Genomic DNA, 21,203 nt, shown 5'->3' with positions numbered 1-21,203 from the left:
AAAAAAAAAACTAAAAAAAACTCCGCAACTGACAACGAGGCGGTGGGGGAGGGGACGAAAAGCCAGGCAAGGAGGAGCGCGAGCCAATAGCAACGCGCAGCCCAGTGACAGGAGAAAGCCAATGACTTCCAAGGCGGTGGGGGAGAGGGAAAGAGCCAATAAAGCCGCGACTTTTACGCACGCGTAGATGGAGAAAGATGGGGGGGGGGAGAGCGCAGTGAGGACGTGCGCGGAAGCCCCGCCCACCTCCCCGGCCCTCCCTGCCGCAGTAGTGGCTGAGGGAGCGCGGGCGGCCATTTTGTGGCGCTGGGTAGGGGCGCGGATGGGGGAGGGGAGGAGAGAGGAAGGCTTCGCTGAGAGACGATGAAGACGGGCAGAGGCTTCCCTTCCCTCACGCGCACACACGGCGCAAGATGGCCGGGGAGGCAGCAGCTCCGGTGGGCTGCTGCTGCTGCTGCTGCTGCTGCTGCGCTTCCTCCTCGGGCGCGGCTCTCCCTCCGAGCTGCCTCGGCCCGAGGCGGCCAATGGCTCGCGGGGGCTCCGGCCGGGCCCAGGCTCCTGAGGGGTGGTGGTCTGTCTCGCCTCAGACACAGAGCCGGAGGCGGAACGGCCACAGCGGGGCTCGCCCGCGCCTCCTGCCTCCGCGGTGGGGCGGCCGGGAGAACCGCCGCCGCCGCGACCCCGGCTCGGCGCGCCTGCCTGACCCGCGTCCGTTGAGGATGGTGAGTATCTCCCGTGCCTTCGCCCTCCACGTTCCCTCTCCTCCTTCCCCCCACCGCCATTGTCCCTTTGTCCTTGAGAAGGAAAACAAGATGTCCTTGAAGCCGCCTGGGAGAGGCAGCGCGGGAGACAGGCGCGGGGGGGGGGAGAAAACAACCACCCCGGGCGCCTCTCTTCCTCCCGGACCACAAACACGACGGGAGCTCCTCGGTTTCCACCCGGGGGGGGTGTCCCGGCCCCCCAAATCGATTCAGGGGTTCAGCTCCTCGGGCTTCCGGGCACAGGGTCAGATCCCGACATCCGAGAGGAGAAAGAGCCCCTCTCCCCCCCCCCGGGTCTCCCCCCCTTCACCTGGGCTTTTCTGGGCGAACGTGGCAATTCTCCCTATTTGGGGGTCTGGCTCCCCAATTGGGGGTGTCGACTAACAACAGGAGTTGATTCTAGGTAAGGGGAGGGGGATGAAAGGATTGCCCCTCGCTCAATCTTGGGGTCTTTCAAGGTCTCTGGTTGAGTATGCGTTCCTAATTCGAATTGGGGGGTACCAAGGAGGGGCTTCCTGGGTGGGAGCAGGACCAGAAATTCAAGGCTGGAGGTGAACCCCGCTGCTTCTTCCCCCACCCCACCACCCTACCTTTCGCTTTCTCACTTTGCCTTAATTGAATTGGGTGTTAAAACTTCCTCATTCTCCAAATTTAGAGGAGTTCGAATGAGGGGTTGCGAGTAAAGGACGCCTGGGCTGGGTGTCGAACCTGATCTGCAAGGAGGCTGGTGTCAAACCAGAGCCGCCATTGGAACTGCAGAGTTCCCTCCACCCTTCTTCATCTCTCTCCCTCTCCTCCCCCCCCCCAATTCTGCAGCAGAAATAGGGGGAAGGGGGTGTTGGCTATGTATCCCCCCCCCAGCATTAAGGGCTGAGGCAGTTCTCCCCAATACCCCAAATATGCATGGGGGTTCTTGTAAATTATTTTCTTAATCAAATAGATCATGAATGGCAGCTGTCTTTGAGGACAATTTGTAACCCGAATGCAGCGTTTTTGTGGGGCTTCATAGTGTGGGGGGGCTGCAGCAGATTGAGACGACACCCCTCCTAAAATACTTGGGGGAGGGAAATGAAAGGTGCATTATGACTCCTTATATGTCTGCCACAAACTCCTGAGTGCTTTAAGGGGTGGTGGTTCTCCATTGCTGCTGAAAAGAGGAAACCACTCGTCTATTTTTGTAAGAACAAAAGACGCCATGTCTGTCTCTTTCTCTCAAATTTAAAACTTGTTTTTTCCTTATGTGTGGGGTGTTGGCTTTTAACTCTTTCTACACTAATGATAGAGAAGCAGGCATCAGAAAAGACTGTTCACTTTCTTGGTTGAATGGGGCATGTTGAAAATATGACACCTTTTAATGCTTTGGGCTTGTGATGAAAAAGATGAACTTTAAATACGTGGACCTTTTGTGTGTGTGTGTGTGTGTGTGTCAGTTGTATAATTGTGTAAAGTTCTACATTAAAATTGGAATCTATCACAAGTGGAAAACGCGATTTAGTAAAATGAGGTATAGTGCAATCAATACAATATACGAGCAGTTTAAAAGTTGCAGGAGGCATTGGCTACCTTATGTAAACTTGAATTTTCTGGTGGTTTTATTATTGGAGTTAATTTTAAAACTCCTTTCCTTGATAGTAATTGATAGTAAAAGCACAAATGGAATGTTTAGCAATTACTTTTCCTTGGTTGTTTGAAGTCTTCAAATGCCTAATCTTTGCAAGTTATATCTTAAAATTTGACATTTGTGTTTGGAAGAAATGCAGTGATAATTTTGTTCAATTGTTGTGTTGCTAATTTGTCCTTGTAGATTTTTTTGTTCTCCTGTGGGGCTAAAATTTACCCTTGAGTGAAATAAGGAGTTTGCCAGAGCAGAAAATTGTAGCATGGAGCATTTACTTGTTATATTTTTAGCGTGTTTGGAAATTTATTTTTAAGGGTTTTGGAGGCTTACTGGTTTCAACTGGTTACAGAATCAAGAGCTTTCTAACAACAATTTCTATTTCATTTTTTAGAGGAGTTTAATTTTAAGGACCAGTATTTATTAGAAGTTTGTGGTCTCTTAAATGTATTATGTACTTGAAATTGTAGTTTTCTAAATTTCTGGAAACTTGTACTTGGCTGTGCTGTTAGGAATAAAGTTAACTGTGACCAAGTTACATAAAGACTTTGGGAATGCGAGAAAATATGTTGAAAGTGTAAATGTGGGGGTAATAAAATTCAGATACTGCAGCAGGGAGAGGTGAAGGTGAAACCTTCAAAGTCCCCAAACCGGACACTGAAGGATTATAGGTGGGATCTTCGTTAAGATGGTGTAATTCGTGGCTTCAAATAGACAGTAGAGATCTTATGTGTTTTGCTGTTTGAGGAAACAGCAGGATTTGGGGAATCAATAGCATATTTGACAGTGCTGTCTGATATACTTAAAACTAGCTCAAACATTATTTTTTGGGCTAAACATCCATAATAATATCTCTGACAAGTTTTTCTCTTGTGAGATGATGAAAATAAGCTGCATCAAATAAAAAAGGCTATTATGTTTTAATTATATGATGTAGGAAACAATTTAAAATATTTCTGAATATCTGCAAAGTATGAACACATTTTTTTCAATAAATATAAACACATTTTTCTTTGTTTAGGTATTCTATGAATGTTGACCACTTCCATAAGTAATGGCGTTCAAGAACTGTACAGAATTATTTTTTGTTAAGGTAAGAACAGGTTTCAACTTGTCTGAGTGACTGTTTTACAGTTTTGTACTTGTCAGTTATGTATAATTTTCCTTAATAAGAGAAACTGTAAATCCTTTTAAAATTGAATGCAACATGTTTATTTTTAAATTTGCTTCTCACTGAATAGAGACAGGATACACTTCAGGTATCTGTTTAATGAAACACGCTAAAATACCTACTTGAAAGAAGTCCTATTGATTTCTGTCAAACTTATCTGTAAGTGGCTTGGGGTAACAGTCTAAGGCAACAATTGAACATGCTTAAGGAAGTCAGCCATCAGTAAGTGGGGCTTACTTCGAAATAAATACATTTTGGATCAAGTTGCAACTTCAGAAACTGAATATGCATGTATCAATGGCTTGGGTGATGAAAGGAATCCCAACACAGAATAAAAAGATGGGCATGCTTAAATAACAATTGTAGCTTCAGAGAAAGCTATATCATACATACTTAAAAATGTATTGCAGTCTAATAAAAGCCCTCAGTACAATTTTTGAGAGGTAGGACCTATGCATAGCCTTAAAAAAAAATTAAAATGGGAATGGGAGTGTCCCATTAGTTAAGGTGAGTTGGAAAAAGTTTCTGCCATTATAAGCCTCAAAATTCTACTGCTTATAAAATGACAGCTATTGAGCCAATAACTTGAAACCTGGCATCCATGATCTACCTAATGTGGTCTTTAGTTATGCAAAATTGCAAACTGATCTGATGAAAATTGCCACAGGTACAGCAAGTCAAAAAGTGCTGAAAGTTGACGCATTTGTAATTTTTCTCAAAGCTGTGGCTTGGCATATATTTCTTTCAAATATTGGTGCAAACTTCTGATGTACGTTACTCATTCTTGTAAAGAAGGTGTGCCTTTCATTTAGAGAAATTCTTGAGTGGTTCAAAAGTTCTTAATGGTTTTGTGTCCCATGAATGCCTATGGCAGGAGGTGCAGGCGTATTTATGTCCGGCATACTCAGTTTTACCCTGAAGGTAGAATGCTACCAGTACGCAGAAAAAAAATCTAGTATAGGGTATTTCTTGGTGCAATGCCTATTCCTTAAATAATGGAATGTGACCTCACAAAGTAAGAGTACATGCTACTGTGTGGATTGGGACCCTAATATGGTGGGGTAGGGAGACTTTAATTCCCCCCTCCCTACCGCTGAAGTCTCAATCTGCCTCCAATTTACATTGCCAAAGAGGCATCCAGTTGTAATGTAAATTGCAAATAGCTTACTTTTGAGTAAAAATATAAAAAAAGCAGCTACATCTCTAAAGTAACATGCAGCTTGACCTGCAGAAAATTTGGGATGGGTGGGGATGCAGTGCACAGAAGCATCAGGGACTCAAATCTCATTTCTGAAAGAAATGCAACACAAGGGTCCCAGTCCTTGCTCTTCCTCTCCAGACGGGAAAGGACACGCAAGGATTGTGCCTCACACTAGGATTATATTCAAATGTTACACTGAAAGTGTGTTCATTCTCTTTGTATGCTCATTTAGATGGTTGTGAGAAATTAGCACAAATAATCCATTTTCATCGTATGTTAGTCTTACACGAGATAAAGGGAAGTGAGGATCAGCTCACTGGCTCCGTTCACTGCCTCGTTGTTTTCAATTGCTTTCTACGTGTGCAGGGCAACTGTCTGTAAAGGACAGCTTCCTCTATCCATGGAAACTCCCCAAGATTTTAGATCCTGATCCTTGAAAGGACATTATGATTACTATTAGTTATTCATAATCCTATTTATCATAAACTTGCAAGAAGGCAGGTTCAAATACATTGAGGAACGGATAAGATTGCCAACTGTAATTATAAATTTCCTTTTTAAAAAACAGGAAAATTCATTAAAAAAAAAAAACACCTTGCAATTTAAGTCCAGAGTTAAGGCTATCTCATGTTGGCTCATACAAACTCAGGAAATTGGAAGCTAAGATTGTCGCCTTAACTGCAGTACCCTATGGTCAGTAACGACATTGTGCAATCTCAGAAATTGTGCTTGCTTACAATTTACCCAAACCCACACTTTTCCTTGGCCTCTCAGGCCAAATTCAGATGTGAATGGTGGAGTGCTTGGGACGAGCAAAGATGCCCCACGTTGTCCTGACCTTGGATGCCTTATGAAGCATTTAGCCTTACTGTTAGAACAAGTCTTCCTGGCATGTGTCAATTCACAAGACGATCCCCTAGCAAAACAGTAAGTCTCAGATACTTCATAAGGCAGTACAAGACCAGGAGAATGTGGGGCATCTTTGCTTGTCTCCTCCCCAACTGGATTTGGGCCTAAGAGACCAAGGAAAAGTGTGTGTGAATGGAAGTTAAGTTGTAAGTAAGCACCCTTTGTGACATTGCGCAACATCATGGGCTGTCTGTTAAGGTATTAGCCTTGGTTTCCAATTTCCTAGCTTTGTGGAGCTTGCTTTTCTTTTAATCTAGTCCCTATTTTGAATGTGCTCAACACTGCCGTTGTTGGTTGTCTATGCTGAATGCCATTTGTTGACACACACTTGTATTTTCTATTTAAGGTTTCTCTCCGGTCTGATCGCGTGGAAGATTCATGTGGAGATAGAAGAGAACATGCTAACTGTTTCAGGTATGTTTTATTTACACTTAACATGTTTGACTAGTACAAATGCTTTGTATCTTCAAGTACCTTTTTATTTTGTCATCAAAACAACTTAACAAATTTTAAAAATCTTGAGGCAACTGAAAATATCAGTATTCTTTGAACATTAGAAATTAAACGTAAGAGCCATGTTGGATCAGACCAAGAGTCAATCTAGTCCAGAATTCTGTTCACTCAGTGGCCAACTCACAAGTCATGACTGTAAAAGTACCCTCCTGCCCACATCCCCCAGTAACAGGTGTATATAAGCACACTGCCTCTGATACTGGAGGTGGTATATAGCCATCCTCACTAATAGCAATTGATAATCTTATTCTCCCATGTATTTATCTAATCCCCCTTTAAAGGCATTCGAAATGGTGGCCATCGCTACATCTTGTGATAGCAAATTCCATAGTTTTAACTGTACGAGGAAATTTGTCTTTTTATCTGTCCTGAATCTCCCTCCAATAAGTATTATGAGAGGAGAAAAATGTCTCCCTGTCTGTGGACACCATGCATAATTTTGTACACATGTCTCCCCTTACCATTTTTCCAATTGTACAATATCCTTTTTAGGTGTGACTAAAACTGTACATAGTATTCTGAGTAGGGTTGCACCAAAAATAGCTGAAAAACTTGAAAATGAAGTCCTGTTTAATATGTCACTTAAATTCTCAAAGTGACTTGCATACATTAACTCAGTACTGTATTCAACAAGGTACAGGACAGATCATGGGGGCCTAAGGTCACCTTCAGCTTACATGGTTGAGATTTTAACCAGAGACATAGCTCAAGCTCCAAAACGCTATATTGTCCCTCTTCTTTGATGGTTGTCTTCAATAATCTCAGATTTCTTTATGCACAGCAGAAGTTTACATATACAAAACTGAAGACTATCATAATGAAGTACGTTTTTTTACTTTAATCTTGTTGACTTAACCAGAAATGTACATTATGGTAATCACAATGTGTTATACCTTGCCTAATCCAAAATTGAGTTGTTTTAAATATGTATGGGTCTTGAGGTATTTCTACTGCATAATATCTTAAAACAAGAGAGATATGCATCAAACGCAATGTAGAATTTGAATTCCCAAATCAATTAATTTTTGACAGGATTCAAAATTAATTTTATTTAAAACCTCCAGCATTTGGCTGAATAATAGCAAAACCGTGTTGCTTTGCTCAATAATAAATTCATGTTTGACAGTATTACTGGGTTAGAATGTATGAATCTCACTTTCTTAGCACAATTTAATTCCTTAATAAGACTGCTCAATTTGCTCTTTTATTAATGTAGGAGTCTTTCAAACCGTGTGAACCTGGCTTAATCCATCTAACTTGCAACATGGGCTAGCTGGTTTAACAGTATTGTAATTCACTAAATGTAGGACAGTAACTAAAGACATAGTGGAGCCTTTTGCATGTTTACCCATAAGCCATTCCTGCTGACTTACTCTTGAATGAGTATGCATAGGATTGCAATAATAACTTAATGAAAATGGTTTTGAGAGTTGGGAATCCTTTGCAGAAATATGCAAATATCACTTCTTTAGGAAGAGTTCTGCCCACTGTGTGACTTCAGAACAAATATTAGCATATTTTCTTGGAAGAAACCCTGCATTATTATCCTGTTCCTGCTCTTCAGCTCAAGGTGGTTTATGTCCCCATTCCACATCTTCACAATAACCCTGTGAGGTAGGTTAAACTTAGTGGGGATATCAACTTAGGTCTCCCTGGTCTATGTCCAACACTGTAAGACTATACCAGACTGGAATGGGATTAAATCAAGTGGAGACCTCAGCATTTTCCCTACACTCTTGATTCAAACTTCAGGTTACAAGTCTTGTAATTTTATTTTATTTTATTTTTTAAAAAATGCAATTTACACTACTTGTAGGTCTGTAGTTAATATCATGGAATGTAGACTATGGGATGTCAGTCTTAGATTTGACAATCCAGATCTTTAGTGTGGGCTTCTAATATTGGCCCATTCATACCTGGACTCTTCTTCGTGCTAGAAAGAGGCAGAATAGAGTACAACTAGATTTTTCCTGGAATGCAGCATCATTTGCTTTAGATCACAGTAAGAAGACAAGAGCAAATTCCAGTGTAAATAGCGCTATAAGAAATATCAAGAGTGTGAATTAGGTACATCACCATAAACTTAAGTTTGGGTGTTTTGTTGCATGGATTGGGTTTGTTTTTGTTTTTTTTAACTAAAACCCTTGAATATGCTATTCATTTTTTGGAATAACCAAATGGGAAGCTTTCAAAAGAGTTCTCAACTTCAAAAGCCTTTTGGTGGCCTTTCAAGTCAACATATGGCCCTCCCTTTCTCTTCAAGCAGCGATGGTACCACCAAATGGTGAATTTAATTTTGCTGGATGTTTAGTGTCTGGAATCACTGAATGCTAGGTGATGACCTGGCTGGATTTACATTTGATTATTTTTCTTGTTTGAAATGGCCCCAAAGAACCAATTAAAACCTGCGTTTTGGAGAAATGGCTACAAATTTCCTATAAGCTATTTCTAGGCAAGCTCTGCCACAATTCCTTGTGGTGTACCGTAATGGGTCTGGCTTTGGCCTTTTACCTATGCTATGCTGTTGCATCTATAGCACACTGCAATGGTTGGATATGTCTAAATAAAATGGTAGTTTTCTACACGGTCAATCCAAGGCTGAAAACTACAAACCTCAATATAGTATGTTCCTGCATAATCGGTCACTTGGAATTCTCCAGTCCTAGCTTCATCCACTTTTCTGTTGAGTTCTTCTCTTGTTACATCTTGAATGGTTCCATGTTTTAGGCCAATTTGCAACTGGATTTGCATGTTACAACTTGAAGTAAGGAACTTTCTGACCTTTCATGGGCTTGAAAGTGACCAATACCATTTGTGATGTTGATAAATATGTTTTGACCATGCCTTTGTGAGAAGATGATGTGCCAACATGGTTTCATAAATAAGCTTGGATTTGAAGTTTTCTTGAATTTGGAATTTCAAGGTAGTGTGATACCTGAGCATATCCCAAACATTCTGTTGTATTGGCAGATCTACTGAAAGACTCAAATTATTGTCATGCTCTCCCCAGAAACTCCCCAGCATATTTGGTGCTGTCTCAATTCATTGGATGCTGTCCCTTGGGACTATGGGCACACCTATTGGAACAGATGGGCACAGTTGAGAACTGGACAGGAAGGAGGAGGCAAATATGGCAGGGCTGCAAAACCAGATTGACCAGAAGAACAACCACTTGCCTGGGGTTGGCTGACCACATAGAATTGAACCTGAATTAAAGTAGCTTCCAAGTGGTGAGGCATACTTCAAAAGAATAAATTGGAAGGGAACACTTATTCCTCCAAGTAATAGTTTTTAATTGTCAGTTTTACTGACAATTGCTGATCAAAATAAAACAAAGGAATACGTTTTTCTTTATATTTCAGGGATATTTGTATCAAGTAAAGGTGTCTGCTCAGCATCTCTCCTTAGCTTTTAATTGGATCCCTATTAAATCTGTAGGGGCAGGAGTATGTACTTGGGACTCTTGTAGTTCTGTCCTTCTTGCTGAGGGTTCAATGTACATTTGTCACTCCTTGAGATCTCATATTTTTTGGCATTACTGTCTATATACCATCCAGGAGTAATGTCCATTAGCTTGGAGTTCCCCTAAACTGAACTATATTATTAGTCATAAGAGTTTGGGAAGAGAAATTCTCCAGCTTATACACCCTATGGAGCAATAGTTTACTTGGTGCTTCTTAAGTAATTCCACGAAATGGTATGAAATTGATCAACCTTTCACCAAAGATGCAACCAGTATATTTCTTCCTTTACAGATATTTAAAGGACTTGGAAATACTGTATTCTTTACATAATTTTAATTGTGAAATGTGATCATAAAGCTTGTGACCAGAGTAAATACCTTGATTTTTTTATCGTTTAGTAGCAGTTCAGAGCAGAATTTTTGTGGGGCATACATCCTCCTTCCCTATTATAATCCTGGAAAGCAGTGAACAGAAACTCAAATACTACTAATCTAACATTAGTAATTTTGACATTGCTTTAGTCCTTTTAAAATATGTTGAAAATGTGTCCAGATAAGATAGTTTCAATGTTGGTTGCTTAATTTAAGGATAAAATTACCTGTATTCCAACAGCATTTTTCTTTTAATTTTTTTTTCATAAAGAGTCCAGACAAAGGAAGAATCTCAAAGGGAGACCACACGAGTTCCAAATCAAGATGGCAGTTCCACTGATTGAGAGGTTGAGGAAATGAACTAATGCATGATTGCTGAGTTTGTCCGTCCAAGACAGGGACACTTTAGCATGGACTACGGTGTTTACTAAACCAGAGAAGATTTGGGCTAATGACCATCTGATAAATGTTTTTTTCTCATTAAATGATTCCAATCTCTTGTATGAGAACTCATTTGGAAGTGGAAAGATGGTATGAGTTGACTGAATTTTTAAACCAGGAATGTATTCATATGTTTGTCCCTGTTTTGCTTGACAGAAGTGCAATGCTATTTTAAATGGTTAAATAAAAGTGTTTTTTACATTTTTATTCTTGTTTGTCGTCTTTCAGGCTCAACAGTTGTTAATGTATTTATCTCTTCTGTAGTATTGATGAGAACTGCTTTATTTTACTGAGGGAATTTAAAATTTCACAGAATTACATTTCTAATACTTGTTCTCAATGTCTCTTCAGTTTGCATTAAGTTCTCAATAAGGTTAAATTCTTGGTTGGGATTTTATTTTCTTTGTCTTCTACTTAGTTGTTAAAACTTGTATTCTCTAACATCTGACTGGTTATATGTCTGGTTGATTTAGGTTAAGGATGGTGGATATCAGGAAAATATGTGAATTGGTGCAACTCTTAGAATGGTACAAAGTTAGTGATGTGCTTAGTGCCTGCACACTATGGCCTGGAGTCTTCTATGACAATTCTAGGGTTGGTTGGATGTCCACATACCTAAAATCTGCCCCTCTTCTCTAAACACCTTTAATAATCATTTGACTTCCTACTATTAGTATTAAATGGATTACCGTTTATACAAATGTCCATAGAATTTATGATCCAGCTGTATTGCTATCCATGTTAACCAACTGGTTGGATGAAGATGTTGGGTTGAATCTTCATCTGATTTGTCTACATACACCATTAAAGTTATCCTTGATTTTATTGAGTTATTAAATACCCTTTGCCAGTTCTGCTAAATAACCTATCCGTTATTTGGGTAGCTAACTGATACATACCTTTGGCGTTCAAGTCCATTTTCCTCCTGACATACTGATGTAGATAATTATTGAGAAGGAACCAAATGAAGAATGCCAGATTACTGTTGAATGATGACTTTATTAATAGCGTTAAATTCATGGTTCTGAAATGAGTTCTTGCAAAGACAGCTGTCCATTTACATCTTCTAAATGCATATCCTGATTCTGTATAGTTCGCTTAAATGGTGGTCCATGTCTAGATAGAACATCTGAGATTCAGGCTAGTAGAATTCCTTGGCTGTTTAATTCTGCTTGAAATACTAATACCTGTAATGCAACTAACATTGACCAAGTGGGTTCATGAATTTGGAGATTTCAGGATTCCTGAGCTAAATCCTCAAATTGCTCACTTCAAAAAGCATAGTATGGACTATGGGCTGAAATGAGTTGTAGAAATGGCAACTGATAACTGGTTCTTGGGATAGAACTTGCAACTTGTTGGGAACCATCTTCTCTGTGACTGTAGGCCAAGGCTCTTCTCCGGTTGTTAAGAGTCATGATAAATACCCAAGTACTTTGATCAGTGAGGGGAGTGGTCAATGGACAAGGAACTACTGTTTTGCCTTCATCTTGGGTCTTACAAAGGGTTTTGTTATTCCTTTATCATTGGTGTCTAGAAGACCTTTGGCACTGGAGTGTGGCTAACATACAAATCTTTTATAGAAATGGGCCACATGGCAATGAATGGGTCTTGGATTATTTTACAACCATTTTAGTCACTATATTGAATTGAAATATGAAGGATACAATTTTGTTCTTTCCAAACAGAGCCACTAGGGAGGCGCTGTTGAGTTGGAGGGGTTAATAAACAACTTTTTTCGGTCTCCGATGGAATTGCTTTTCTAAGGAAGATGTCTTTGGACCATTTTATTATGCCTATTAGAAACTTCAAAGTGCCTCATTTCTTCTAAAGCTACCCTTTGGGGGTGTTTCCAACCCATGTAGACTACAGATGCTAACCCAGTGTACGCAAGCCCCACTTCCATTCCTTCAAAATGGCTTACTATAGCACAACTTCCTGTCCAGAGAGGAAGTAATTTTAGCCCAAGGACAGAAATCTAAACCAATCCTCTCCAACAAAAGCAACCAATAATCTCTCTTTTGGCTTGGAAAGGGTGTCTGAACCAGATGGGGTTAAGCTGCCCCCTCTACAGAGGGGAGTTGGTTGAAGATGCTAGTGATGGGGGGTAAGCTCCCTTTAGATGGAGGCTCCCTCTCTTTTTTTGGGTGGAAATGAAGGGGTGGGTCTATGGTACATCACCTGAGTTGTGGGGTAAATGTAGAGAGTGTCAATCAAAGGCAGAGCTCAGAGCTGGGAAGAAAGCTCTAGATGGCGGCTGTGCCTTGGAGAGCGCGCTGTCTCCCTGCCTTTTTTCAACCCCCTCCGCCACTTTTGCGCAACTTTGCCTAACTTTTGGGCATCCTCAAGGGGCTCTAGCGGCCCCTTGCCTCTCGCGGGGACTGGCGTAGGGAGGATCGAGCGTTTTTCGGGCAGAAAAGCAGCTTTTGGGGGCTCTTTCTCCTCGCCTTGTTGGAAAGAAGCAGCCGTGAAGGCAGACCAGGTCGTTGTTTTTCCCAGCTTGGAAGCCATGGTGTACCTCCATTTTTGTGCGCGCTCCTAATGAGCTTTTCCTCCGGATCTTTTTCTTTTTGGCTTTAATTATCGCCTCTGGCGATTAAGCGAATGCAGATCGTTTGGGATTAAACTCTTATTTGTTATATATATTTTTTTTCAAAAGAAATACGGCTTTTTTCCCCGTCTGGGTTGCCTTTGAATGCTTTTGGAGCTAATGTTTTCCCACGACCTGAAACTAATATCGGGCTGGACCTGGCGCTGGTGCCTGGATCAGGTAGGTGGACGATTATTAACAATCATTTTGAGGGTTTTTTCTCCTTTTTAACTACTTTTGATTTTTTCCTCCCTTCGACCGATTTGAACGACCCTGGAATGACGCAATAAAATACCGAGAATACTTTGCTTCCAGGGGTTACTTCAGGAAAGTTTGTAGGATGTTCCCCAGGGCTGTGTTACCCTCGTGGTGAATTTTTTTTGTAAAATAAATGTGTAAATGTTCTCCGTTTTCCCCTTGCTGATCAGCCTTCTGCATTATTGTAATAAATATCGTTGCAGCGTCAGGAGTTTTTGTTCTTGGTATTGAAAGCGAAAGGCATAAACTGGGACCTTACCTTTCTTTCAACTTTTGACAGTAAATACCTGGGCACAGGACTTCAAAGCAAACACAGCAACCCCTCTACCTTTACCTTAATATTTAAGAATTAAAATATGCTGAGAAATACGGACAAAAGCCAAGGAGAAGAGGGTTCTATCCACAGCAATGCATCGAGGTATGGTCTGTCGACTTTTATCATTTTTTTTATTAACCTGATTACACTGTTTACCTTTTGACAGCCCTGGGTTGCTCTTAATACAGAAGCAATATATCTATATCTATATATATCAATGATTTTGATTCTTTTCTTAAGGAATGACCTTGAGATTGCTAATATGCCACACCCTATTTTTTTTTGGTAGCAATTTTCTGGAAGTTGTGGCGTGACTTATAGGCCCCATGCCATAGTTAAAAGGTAAAGCACCTTTACACAGATGGAACCCTTTCCTCTATACTATGCAAGTTCCAGCTTCTAAATTTTGCGTTTTTGAGGGGTTTTGTGCTGTGAAAAATGACCTTGCCTGTGTGGCTGTTGCTGCATTGCACCATTTTACATGCAAGGGATTTTTTTTCCCCTTTGGAGAATTTGTGAAGTCTAAACTTCACCTGAAGGCCAGACAGAAGCCTGATAGTATTGTAAATAAAACTACAGAAAGATCTATGAATGAAAAAACGTTCATTTTAAAATAAAAACCGGAAAGTGTGTATTTGGCTGACACCCCTTGCTTTGATATTCAATTTGGATTTATAGAACTTTGATATTGTTTAGGCATTTTAAGATATTTTGGTACACTTTAACCATACTTTCAGCCCAATTGCTGTTGCTTCCATTTTTAAAAGATAAATAAGCTAAGATAGTTAATGGGATCTCTTGAAATCTTGAGTATTGTTTTAAACTTGGCATATAGTTTGTTTGGGGATTTGTGCATTCTGAGTTTTGGGAGTTGTGGGGAAAAAGCGGAATTTATAAAAGTATCATTTTTAATTTGAAAGTGACACTTTTTATTTTAACACTATAGCAACAGAAAAGTGAGCTCCTGATACAGCAAATACTACTTTTCTGCAACATGTTTACTTACATTTCCCCTGTTTTGTTATTACATTCTTTTTTCAGCTTTTGAGTTATTATAATCTTAAAACTAACCTGTCCTGAACTGTGCATTGGTATAAATGTATGACTGATACGTTATGATGTCTAGATTTTAATCCATTAAATATACTAGAATTTGAAATTATACCTTTTGGGAGAAAAATCTTTGGGGGTATAGGGTGTTTCTTGAAGTATGTTTTTAAGACATTCAAGTGTTAACAAACAAAGTATATCGGTGGAAGTGGACATATTTATTGAAAATTAAACTGGTTTACCTGCAATCTCTGGTTATGGCAGAAGCTATTTGATTTTCACACAAACATTCAAGAAAGCTTGGATCTCACTTGAATAATACTATTTTCAGCTGTTTGAAACTCACAACTCTAAAATGCAGTTGTAAAAAACTGAAATTGCTGACTTGGTGAAAAAGTTGATTTTGAAATAGAAAAGCCAATACATGTTGATGACAGAAACCAATGTAATCATTCTCCCCCCCACCCCCACCAAAACAATGTGATGAATTGAACAAAGGGGTTTAGCAGTGTGAGGAACATTCAAAATAAAGGCTGTGAAACTGAGTGAATTAGGAGTAACATTAGACTAACCACCCCTTTAACATTTTTTCCCTTGGGTATATTATTTGCATAACCTCCACACATGAACTTTTGCTTTCTTGGTAACTGACTATGTGTTCAGCATCAAGCAATATGTTAACACCTACTGTATTAAAATAATAATAATAATAATAATAATAATAATAATAATAATAATAATAATTGTTCTCTCTCCCCCCTTGCTCTTCAGCAGAATAGATTTACTACTGGAGTACTCAATCACATGTAATGTGGGAAAATAATTAAGCACTGTGTTAAATGATTCTTTTCTAAAGCTCACTTTCCTGAGCTACAAGTTGTCATGATGTGAAATGTGCTCTTATATCCTTGGGTTAGATTTAGGAGGTGTGTCCATGGGGAAATTATGCCTTGGAAAGCAGTCTGAAACTTGTGTGTGCATATATCCTATTTGTAACTTCCTCTCTCAATCATCCTGGGTGGGGTTGGGGGAGCACGTAATCCATCTATGACATCAAGTCCTCTTTTGATTGGAAGATAAGTGTGTGTGGTAGTGGGACAAGATCTACATAAGAGATGGATGAGATATTACTGCTCATTTACCTTGTATCATTTTTAGATTTAACCTCCTCTCCTCCCCCCTCTCCCCAAAAAGAGTGCAGTAAGACTTTTCTCCTCTCAAGTGTGTCCCATGCTCAAGGGTGTAAGAATCTATTGTACAGAGAACACAATTCCTCCTGGGATATACATTAAACACACATTCTTCAGGGAAATGTTGCATTAACTCCTGCTCCACAGCTTTAGGAAATAATTCATCTTTGGAATCCTTTGTCCTCCCATGCTTCAGTATTGGATGGGTTAAAACACCATAATTCTGGCCTCCTCAAGTGTGCTTCAGGCTCAGGTTCACATATTACTTAGCATTACACAAATTGTCACGTGCTACGGAAGTTGCATGTTTCTCTCTCTCTCTCTCTCTCTCACTTTTTTTTTTAACTTTGAAGCCTTTTCATAGTTACAGAGTTTCTAACAAGTGAATGATGCAGCTAAATCTGCCTTCCCCAATCTTGTGCTCTCCAGATATTTTGGACCACAGCTTATATGAACCCCAAACAGCATGGCCAATGTTCTGGAATGTTGGTGTTATAGCTCAAAACATCTGGAGGGCACCAAGTTGGGGAAAGCTGGGCTAAACCATGAGTGTTCTGAAGTGGCAGTGATCATGTCTACCAAGAATGTTGCATGAAAAAGCTGTCTTAGCTTAGTCTTCAAAAAACTGTCAAGGTTCTGATGAAGATGGGGTGTATTCTGTTTGTCTTTTGAACCACAATAATCCATAGAGTCACAAGCTGGTATGAGCTTTGTACCAGGTCTTGATTGAAAACTCTATGACTTCTCAGATACATGTTCACCATTAATTTATGACACTTCTATACCATTCCATAGCAAAGCTTTCTGAGTTATTTACAATCTAAAATACAAAATCAAAATGCAATATATGACATAAAAAGGAAGAACCGAAAGACAATCTCCAGTTCAAAACCTGTTTTAAGTGGCACTCTGATGGGGTAAATCCCATTGAACTCAGAGTAAACATACTGAGGCTTGTATTAATGAAAAGGTGTTTGAAAGAAAAAGGATTTCACCTGTTGACTAAAAGCCAGAAGGAAGGATGCCAAGTAAATCTCTCTCGCAAAGGGGTGCTACCATGACAAAGGTCATGCAACTTACATCTATATACCTCAAATTTCAGATGGTGGAGGTACCCTACAAAAGAGCCACTATATCCCTGTAAGCTTTGGGGGTGGAAATTTGATGCACCAGAAGTGATCCAAGTCCTACTTGTGCTCTCGGCTCAATCTTAAAGAAGTTTATTCAGAAATAAATCAAATTTAGTGGTGCTTACTTCTCAGTAATCGTGGTTGGGATTGGGCTGTTACTTGGAAGTAAGTACCTTTGTAACCAGTGGAATGTGTTCCTGGTAAACTGCACAGAATTGGGGCGTTCACGAGGATGCCGTGTGGTGTTATGCTTTGTAACAAGGTTAATAGCTGTTTGAGGCTTGCTTTTGTGCTCTTCCGAACACATGCACAACACGAACCCGTATGGCAATTTTTGTATTTGCCTTCATGCATCACAACCTGCAGTGTTAGACAAAGAGAGTTAAAAGCTGGCTTTTTGGGGGTGTGGGGGTTTATGCTTGCTTTGCAAACTGGGCGATTTTTCCGGGTGGTTTCTCCTTAAATGAATACGTGTAGAGCTGCACGATGCAGACTTCTGTTAACAAGGAACATTCAGCTAGTGGCAGCCATTTTATGAAACACCACTTGTATGAAGGAGGAGGATTTTAGCTGGAGACAATGAGACAAGAGGTGGGGTGGGGGAAAGAGGGGAAAGCAGACGGTTGTCGAGACCATCTTATTTCTTTCCTGCTAAGTCTTAGACACAGATCATTTTCTTTATAGGAGGAAAACGGGGTGGCTGGGTGGTTGCAAAATAAGGAAACGCTAGGCATTTTTATTGCAGGTCTGGTCTGTCACAAAATGGCTGTTCCTTTGTGCCGCATAGCTGACAGCCATATACTGCATTGCACTGTGTACCCTTTTAAAAAAAAAGCCTCAGCAGGAAGTTGCTGGTGGGGAGTTCAAAGGCCATCTTGGGCTGGCCGTGAGCTCTGGTTGGTTGGCAGCTCGCTTGGTAACGGGAGGGTCAACAGTGGAGGCACTGTGGCGGCCGCAGCCCTGCCTTCCCCGTGACGTCGGCAAGCGTGCTCTCGTTTCTCACAGCCTCTCTCCCACTCCTGGCAGAGACAGCTTTTTTTCTGTCTGCTCAGCCAACCGGAGAGGATTCAAAAGAGCCGTGCCGTGCGCTGCGCTGCGCTCACTTTGATGCTACTGGAATGCAGTGCCGTGCCGAAAAGGCAGTGTAACGCGCATTGCCCTCCCCGCTCACTGCCTTTTTTTAAAAAAAACAACACCCCAACACCACCATCATGAACTTCTAGAAAAGTAAAACAAATGCAAAGGGACGTGGACAAGAATCACACAAGTCTTCACAAACTATGAAAAGAATATGTGTCATTCTGACGGAATGAATAAACCCTCTAGTTAGACGAAAGCTGGGCTTTCCGAAGTGCCTTTTGCTCCCCATATGACCGCGTGCTTAAACTATTTCTGGGTGAACGATGGAGGAACTTGTGACACTTTAAAGCAGCCTTTTCCAACCTCCAGATGTGTGGGACAGCTCCCCCCCCAGCCAGCATGTTGTAGCCCTGCACATCTGGAGGGCGCCAGGTAGGGGAAAGCTCCCCAAAGCTTAACATTTGTTGTGAAATAAGCTTTTGTGGTGTAAATTTCACTGCTTCTGATGCCTCAACAAATTTCTGAAAAATTACTCTGGGTTTGCCCATTTGTCAAAATTGCTTCCTCTTAGGTTTCCTACCTAGTAGAATTTTAAAATGTCTTAAAAGATTCTGAGATTTTAATAATGTATTGGTTTTATGTTTTTAATCAGTTTTATGTATTTTATATTTTTGTATTCAATGTTGTTCCCTGCCTCAATCCAGAGGGAGAGGTGGGTAAGAACTAATAATAATAATAATAATAATAATAATAATAATAATAATAATATTCTAAGCTATAGGGCTACTGTTTTTTGTTTTAGTGTTTGGCTGCAAATCAACACGAGGGAATCAAATCTTTTATGCAGGAGTCTTGTGTTATCTCTGGCACTATTCTTCCCCTTTTTCCTTTTTAGGACATCTTTAAGAGTGAGGTTTCACAGGCTTGGTTCTACTGGGTAGGAAGGCTAGTTTTCACATCCTGTAACATCCTGTAATCTTGGGCGCCTGGCCAGTTCAATAATTCAGTCGAAGTAATTAAAAACATTGACTTGAATGTTTAAAAATTATATTAAATGAAATATCATCTGTCTGCAATCAAGCCTGTCTGAAAATTGCACCGCCTTCATCTTTTTAATCTTGGACTGGTTCTGATGCTGGAGGAAATGCACTCTACACATGCAAAAAGGCACTCTGGTTATTTCTCACAGATTTCTTGAAAATAGGTTTTGGTTTTCAATTCTAGCTCCATTGTAGTCCTGGCCTTAATTCAGTCTGGTGGCCCTTTGAAAACCTTTGAACTGAATTGCTGGATACAAGGGTTAACATATGTGCTTGTTTGCTGTCCAGTATGTTACTAATCCCAAACACATTTGGCTCAAATCCTGCCGCAGTGCTCTGATAAACCTTTTGAACGCTTGTAAAAGCTGGCTCTTACAACCAAGCAGATCTTCATCAAAACAAATGTCATCTAATTGTAAGAGATCTGGAATGCCGTTGGACTGGTTTTATCTTCGTTGCTCTTCTGACTTCTCCATTGTTTCATGAATGTACACATGTGATTTACAGATGGCCTCATTCTTAATTGTTTGCTCACTGTTTCCGGAAGTGAGCTATTGTTAAGAATGGGAGTAGCCTAAAGACTGAATTCTGGTTTCCTGAAGAAAGAAATCGCATTTCCTTGTTCTAGATAACTTTAAACTCTTGGTGTTATCTCATAGCAAGAGCTAACATAATTACAGAGCAAGCTGCCATGTACACAGATTATTGAACAGCCAACTGGAGTACGTTGGATTTTTAGGGAACATTTAAAAGTATTTTAATCCACTCCCCCCCCCCCTTTATCTGTATTTCACAGCTGGGTCAAATTGCAACTTTTTACTAGCAACTTGTCTTGTATTTTTATTACCAAAAAATACATTTATTTTTAAAAGCGCAAATTGCTTTTTATGGAGCTGATCTTTTATAACTCAGCAAGATTGTCTACCTTGTGGGCGCATCACATCTGGAATGGGAAAAGCTAGTGGGTTGAAATTCTTCAGTTAATTTGCACCTGCCTGAGATCATCCGAAACCAACGGAAGATTATTTCTTCTAAGCTAAAATTGCAGGGAGAGATTTCCTTTTTTGGGGTGCATGGGTGAGGGTATTGCAGTATGTGAGGAAGGGAGAGTTTAACCTTTACCTCCCTAGCTGCAATCCCCCTTGAAAATTGTCCCCTTCATGGTAGTTAAAGGTGCAATCCTATGTATGTTTAGACGGGGGTGGGGGGCAGGGAATCCTACAACTTGGGGAAACAGATTTGGGGGTGAGGTCCCATGAGCACAGGCCTAGCAATGCCACTGATACACCCCTGCCTCCACCCACCACCCCAATCAGTACATCTTATATCATTTCTCCCCCTCCATTCACTGTGTTCGGCGACAACCAAAAAATCCACATGACACTTCCATGCTTCAGAAAAGCATGCATGAAGTAAACACAGATTACAGAGAGGCTAAATCGAGTCACACCATGTTGCTTTTGAACTGCCACCTTCCCAATCCCTGCAAATTCCAAGTCAAACATTTGGGACTGAATTATAGGCGTGCTCTATGTCTGCAGCAGAATGAAGTGGTAGAGCCCTGACGTGGCTGAGTAGGCCACTTCAGGCTGGGGTGGTGGGGAGGGGGATATCTTTGAAGCACCCTCCCTTTAAAAAAACAAATCTAGCACAGAAGGGGAGAGTCTTTACCTAGACTGTTACGTAGTGTGCTGTTGCAAAGAGTTTCGTGTTTGTTTTTAACAGGCAAGCATTCAAGAATGTTGCTTCTGCCTCTTCCACACCATTTTATCAAATCAGGACTCTACCACCTCCGTCAACTCCATGTATAGACCAGCCGTTAGTGTGCATTCCCTTTGAAGAGCTTAGATGTATTTTGAAGCGCTTCTGGTGTGACGCAGAAATCTTTTCCGAGTGATCCGTTTGCCTTCCACGTACATGTGCTTTGGCCCATGGTCATGCAAACCTGCCCATGTCTACCACCGGAAGGCCTTGCATGTGGGATATGTGGTCTGAGAATGCCGTTTCCCAAAGCGGTTTGAGGAGGGGGAGAGATTGATCACACTTCAGAAGTCACGCTTCGAAAGCAAAACCTGTTAGTTCCCCTTGTTGCTCAAGACAACT

The 21,203-nt window shown here is 40.7% G+C and overlaps 1 protein-coding gene and 1 long non-coding RNA gene across 8 annotated transcripts in view; both read left to right on the top strand.

Annotated features, from left to right (window-relative positions):
* The first annotated feature begins 276 nt into the window (after nt 1-276).
* Nucleotides 277-10,653, top strand: LOC134409634 (uncharacterized). Of its 5 annotated transcripts, XR_010026196.1 has the most exons (5): nt 277-722; nt 3,398-3,469; nt 6,004-6,071; nt 6,955-6,992; nt 10,277-10,653. It is a non-coding gene; the product is annotated as an uncharacterized LOC134409634 (long non-coding RNA). The 5 variants fall into 5 exon arrangements; XR_010026195.1 differs by lacking the exon at nt 6,955-6,992; XR_010026198.1 differs by lacking the exons at nt 277-722; nt 6,955-6,992 and adding an exon at nt 1,138-1,164.
* Nucleotides 10,654-12,165: 1,512 nt separating this feature from the next.
* CHD2 (chromodomain helicase DNA binding protein 2) overlaps nt 12,166-21,203 on the top strand; it is a 106,614-nt gene continuing 97,576 nt past the window's right edge. For all 3 annotated transcript variants that reach the window (XM_063142432.1, XM_063142433.1, XM_063142431.1), the window contains exons 1-2: nt 12,166-13,216; nt 13,575-13,712. In XM_063142432.1, coding sequence (XP_062998502.1) covers nt 13,651-13,712 — 62 coding nt within the window. In that variant the 5' untranslated portion in view covers nt 12,166-13,216; nt 13,575-13,650. The remainder of the gene's footprint in view (nt 13,217-13,574; nt 13,713-21,203) is intronic.

The sequence above is a fragment of the Elgaria multicarinata genome, chromosome 16 (genome assembly GCF_023053635.1).
Source record: "Elgaria multicarinata webbii isolate HBS135686 ecotype San Diego chromosome 16, rElgMul1.1.pri, whole genome shotgun sequence".
Taxonomy (NCBI): domain Eukaryota; kingdom Metazoa; phylum Chordata; class Lepidosauria; order Squamata; family Anguidae; genus Elgaria; species Elgaria multicarinata.
This window is presented reverse-complemented; position numbering and strand designations above follow the sequence as displayed.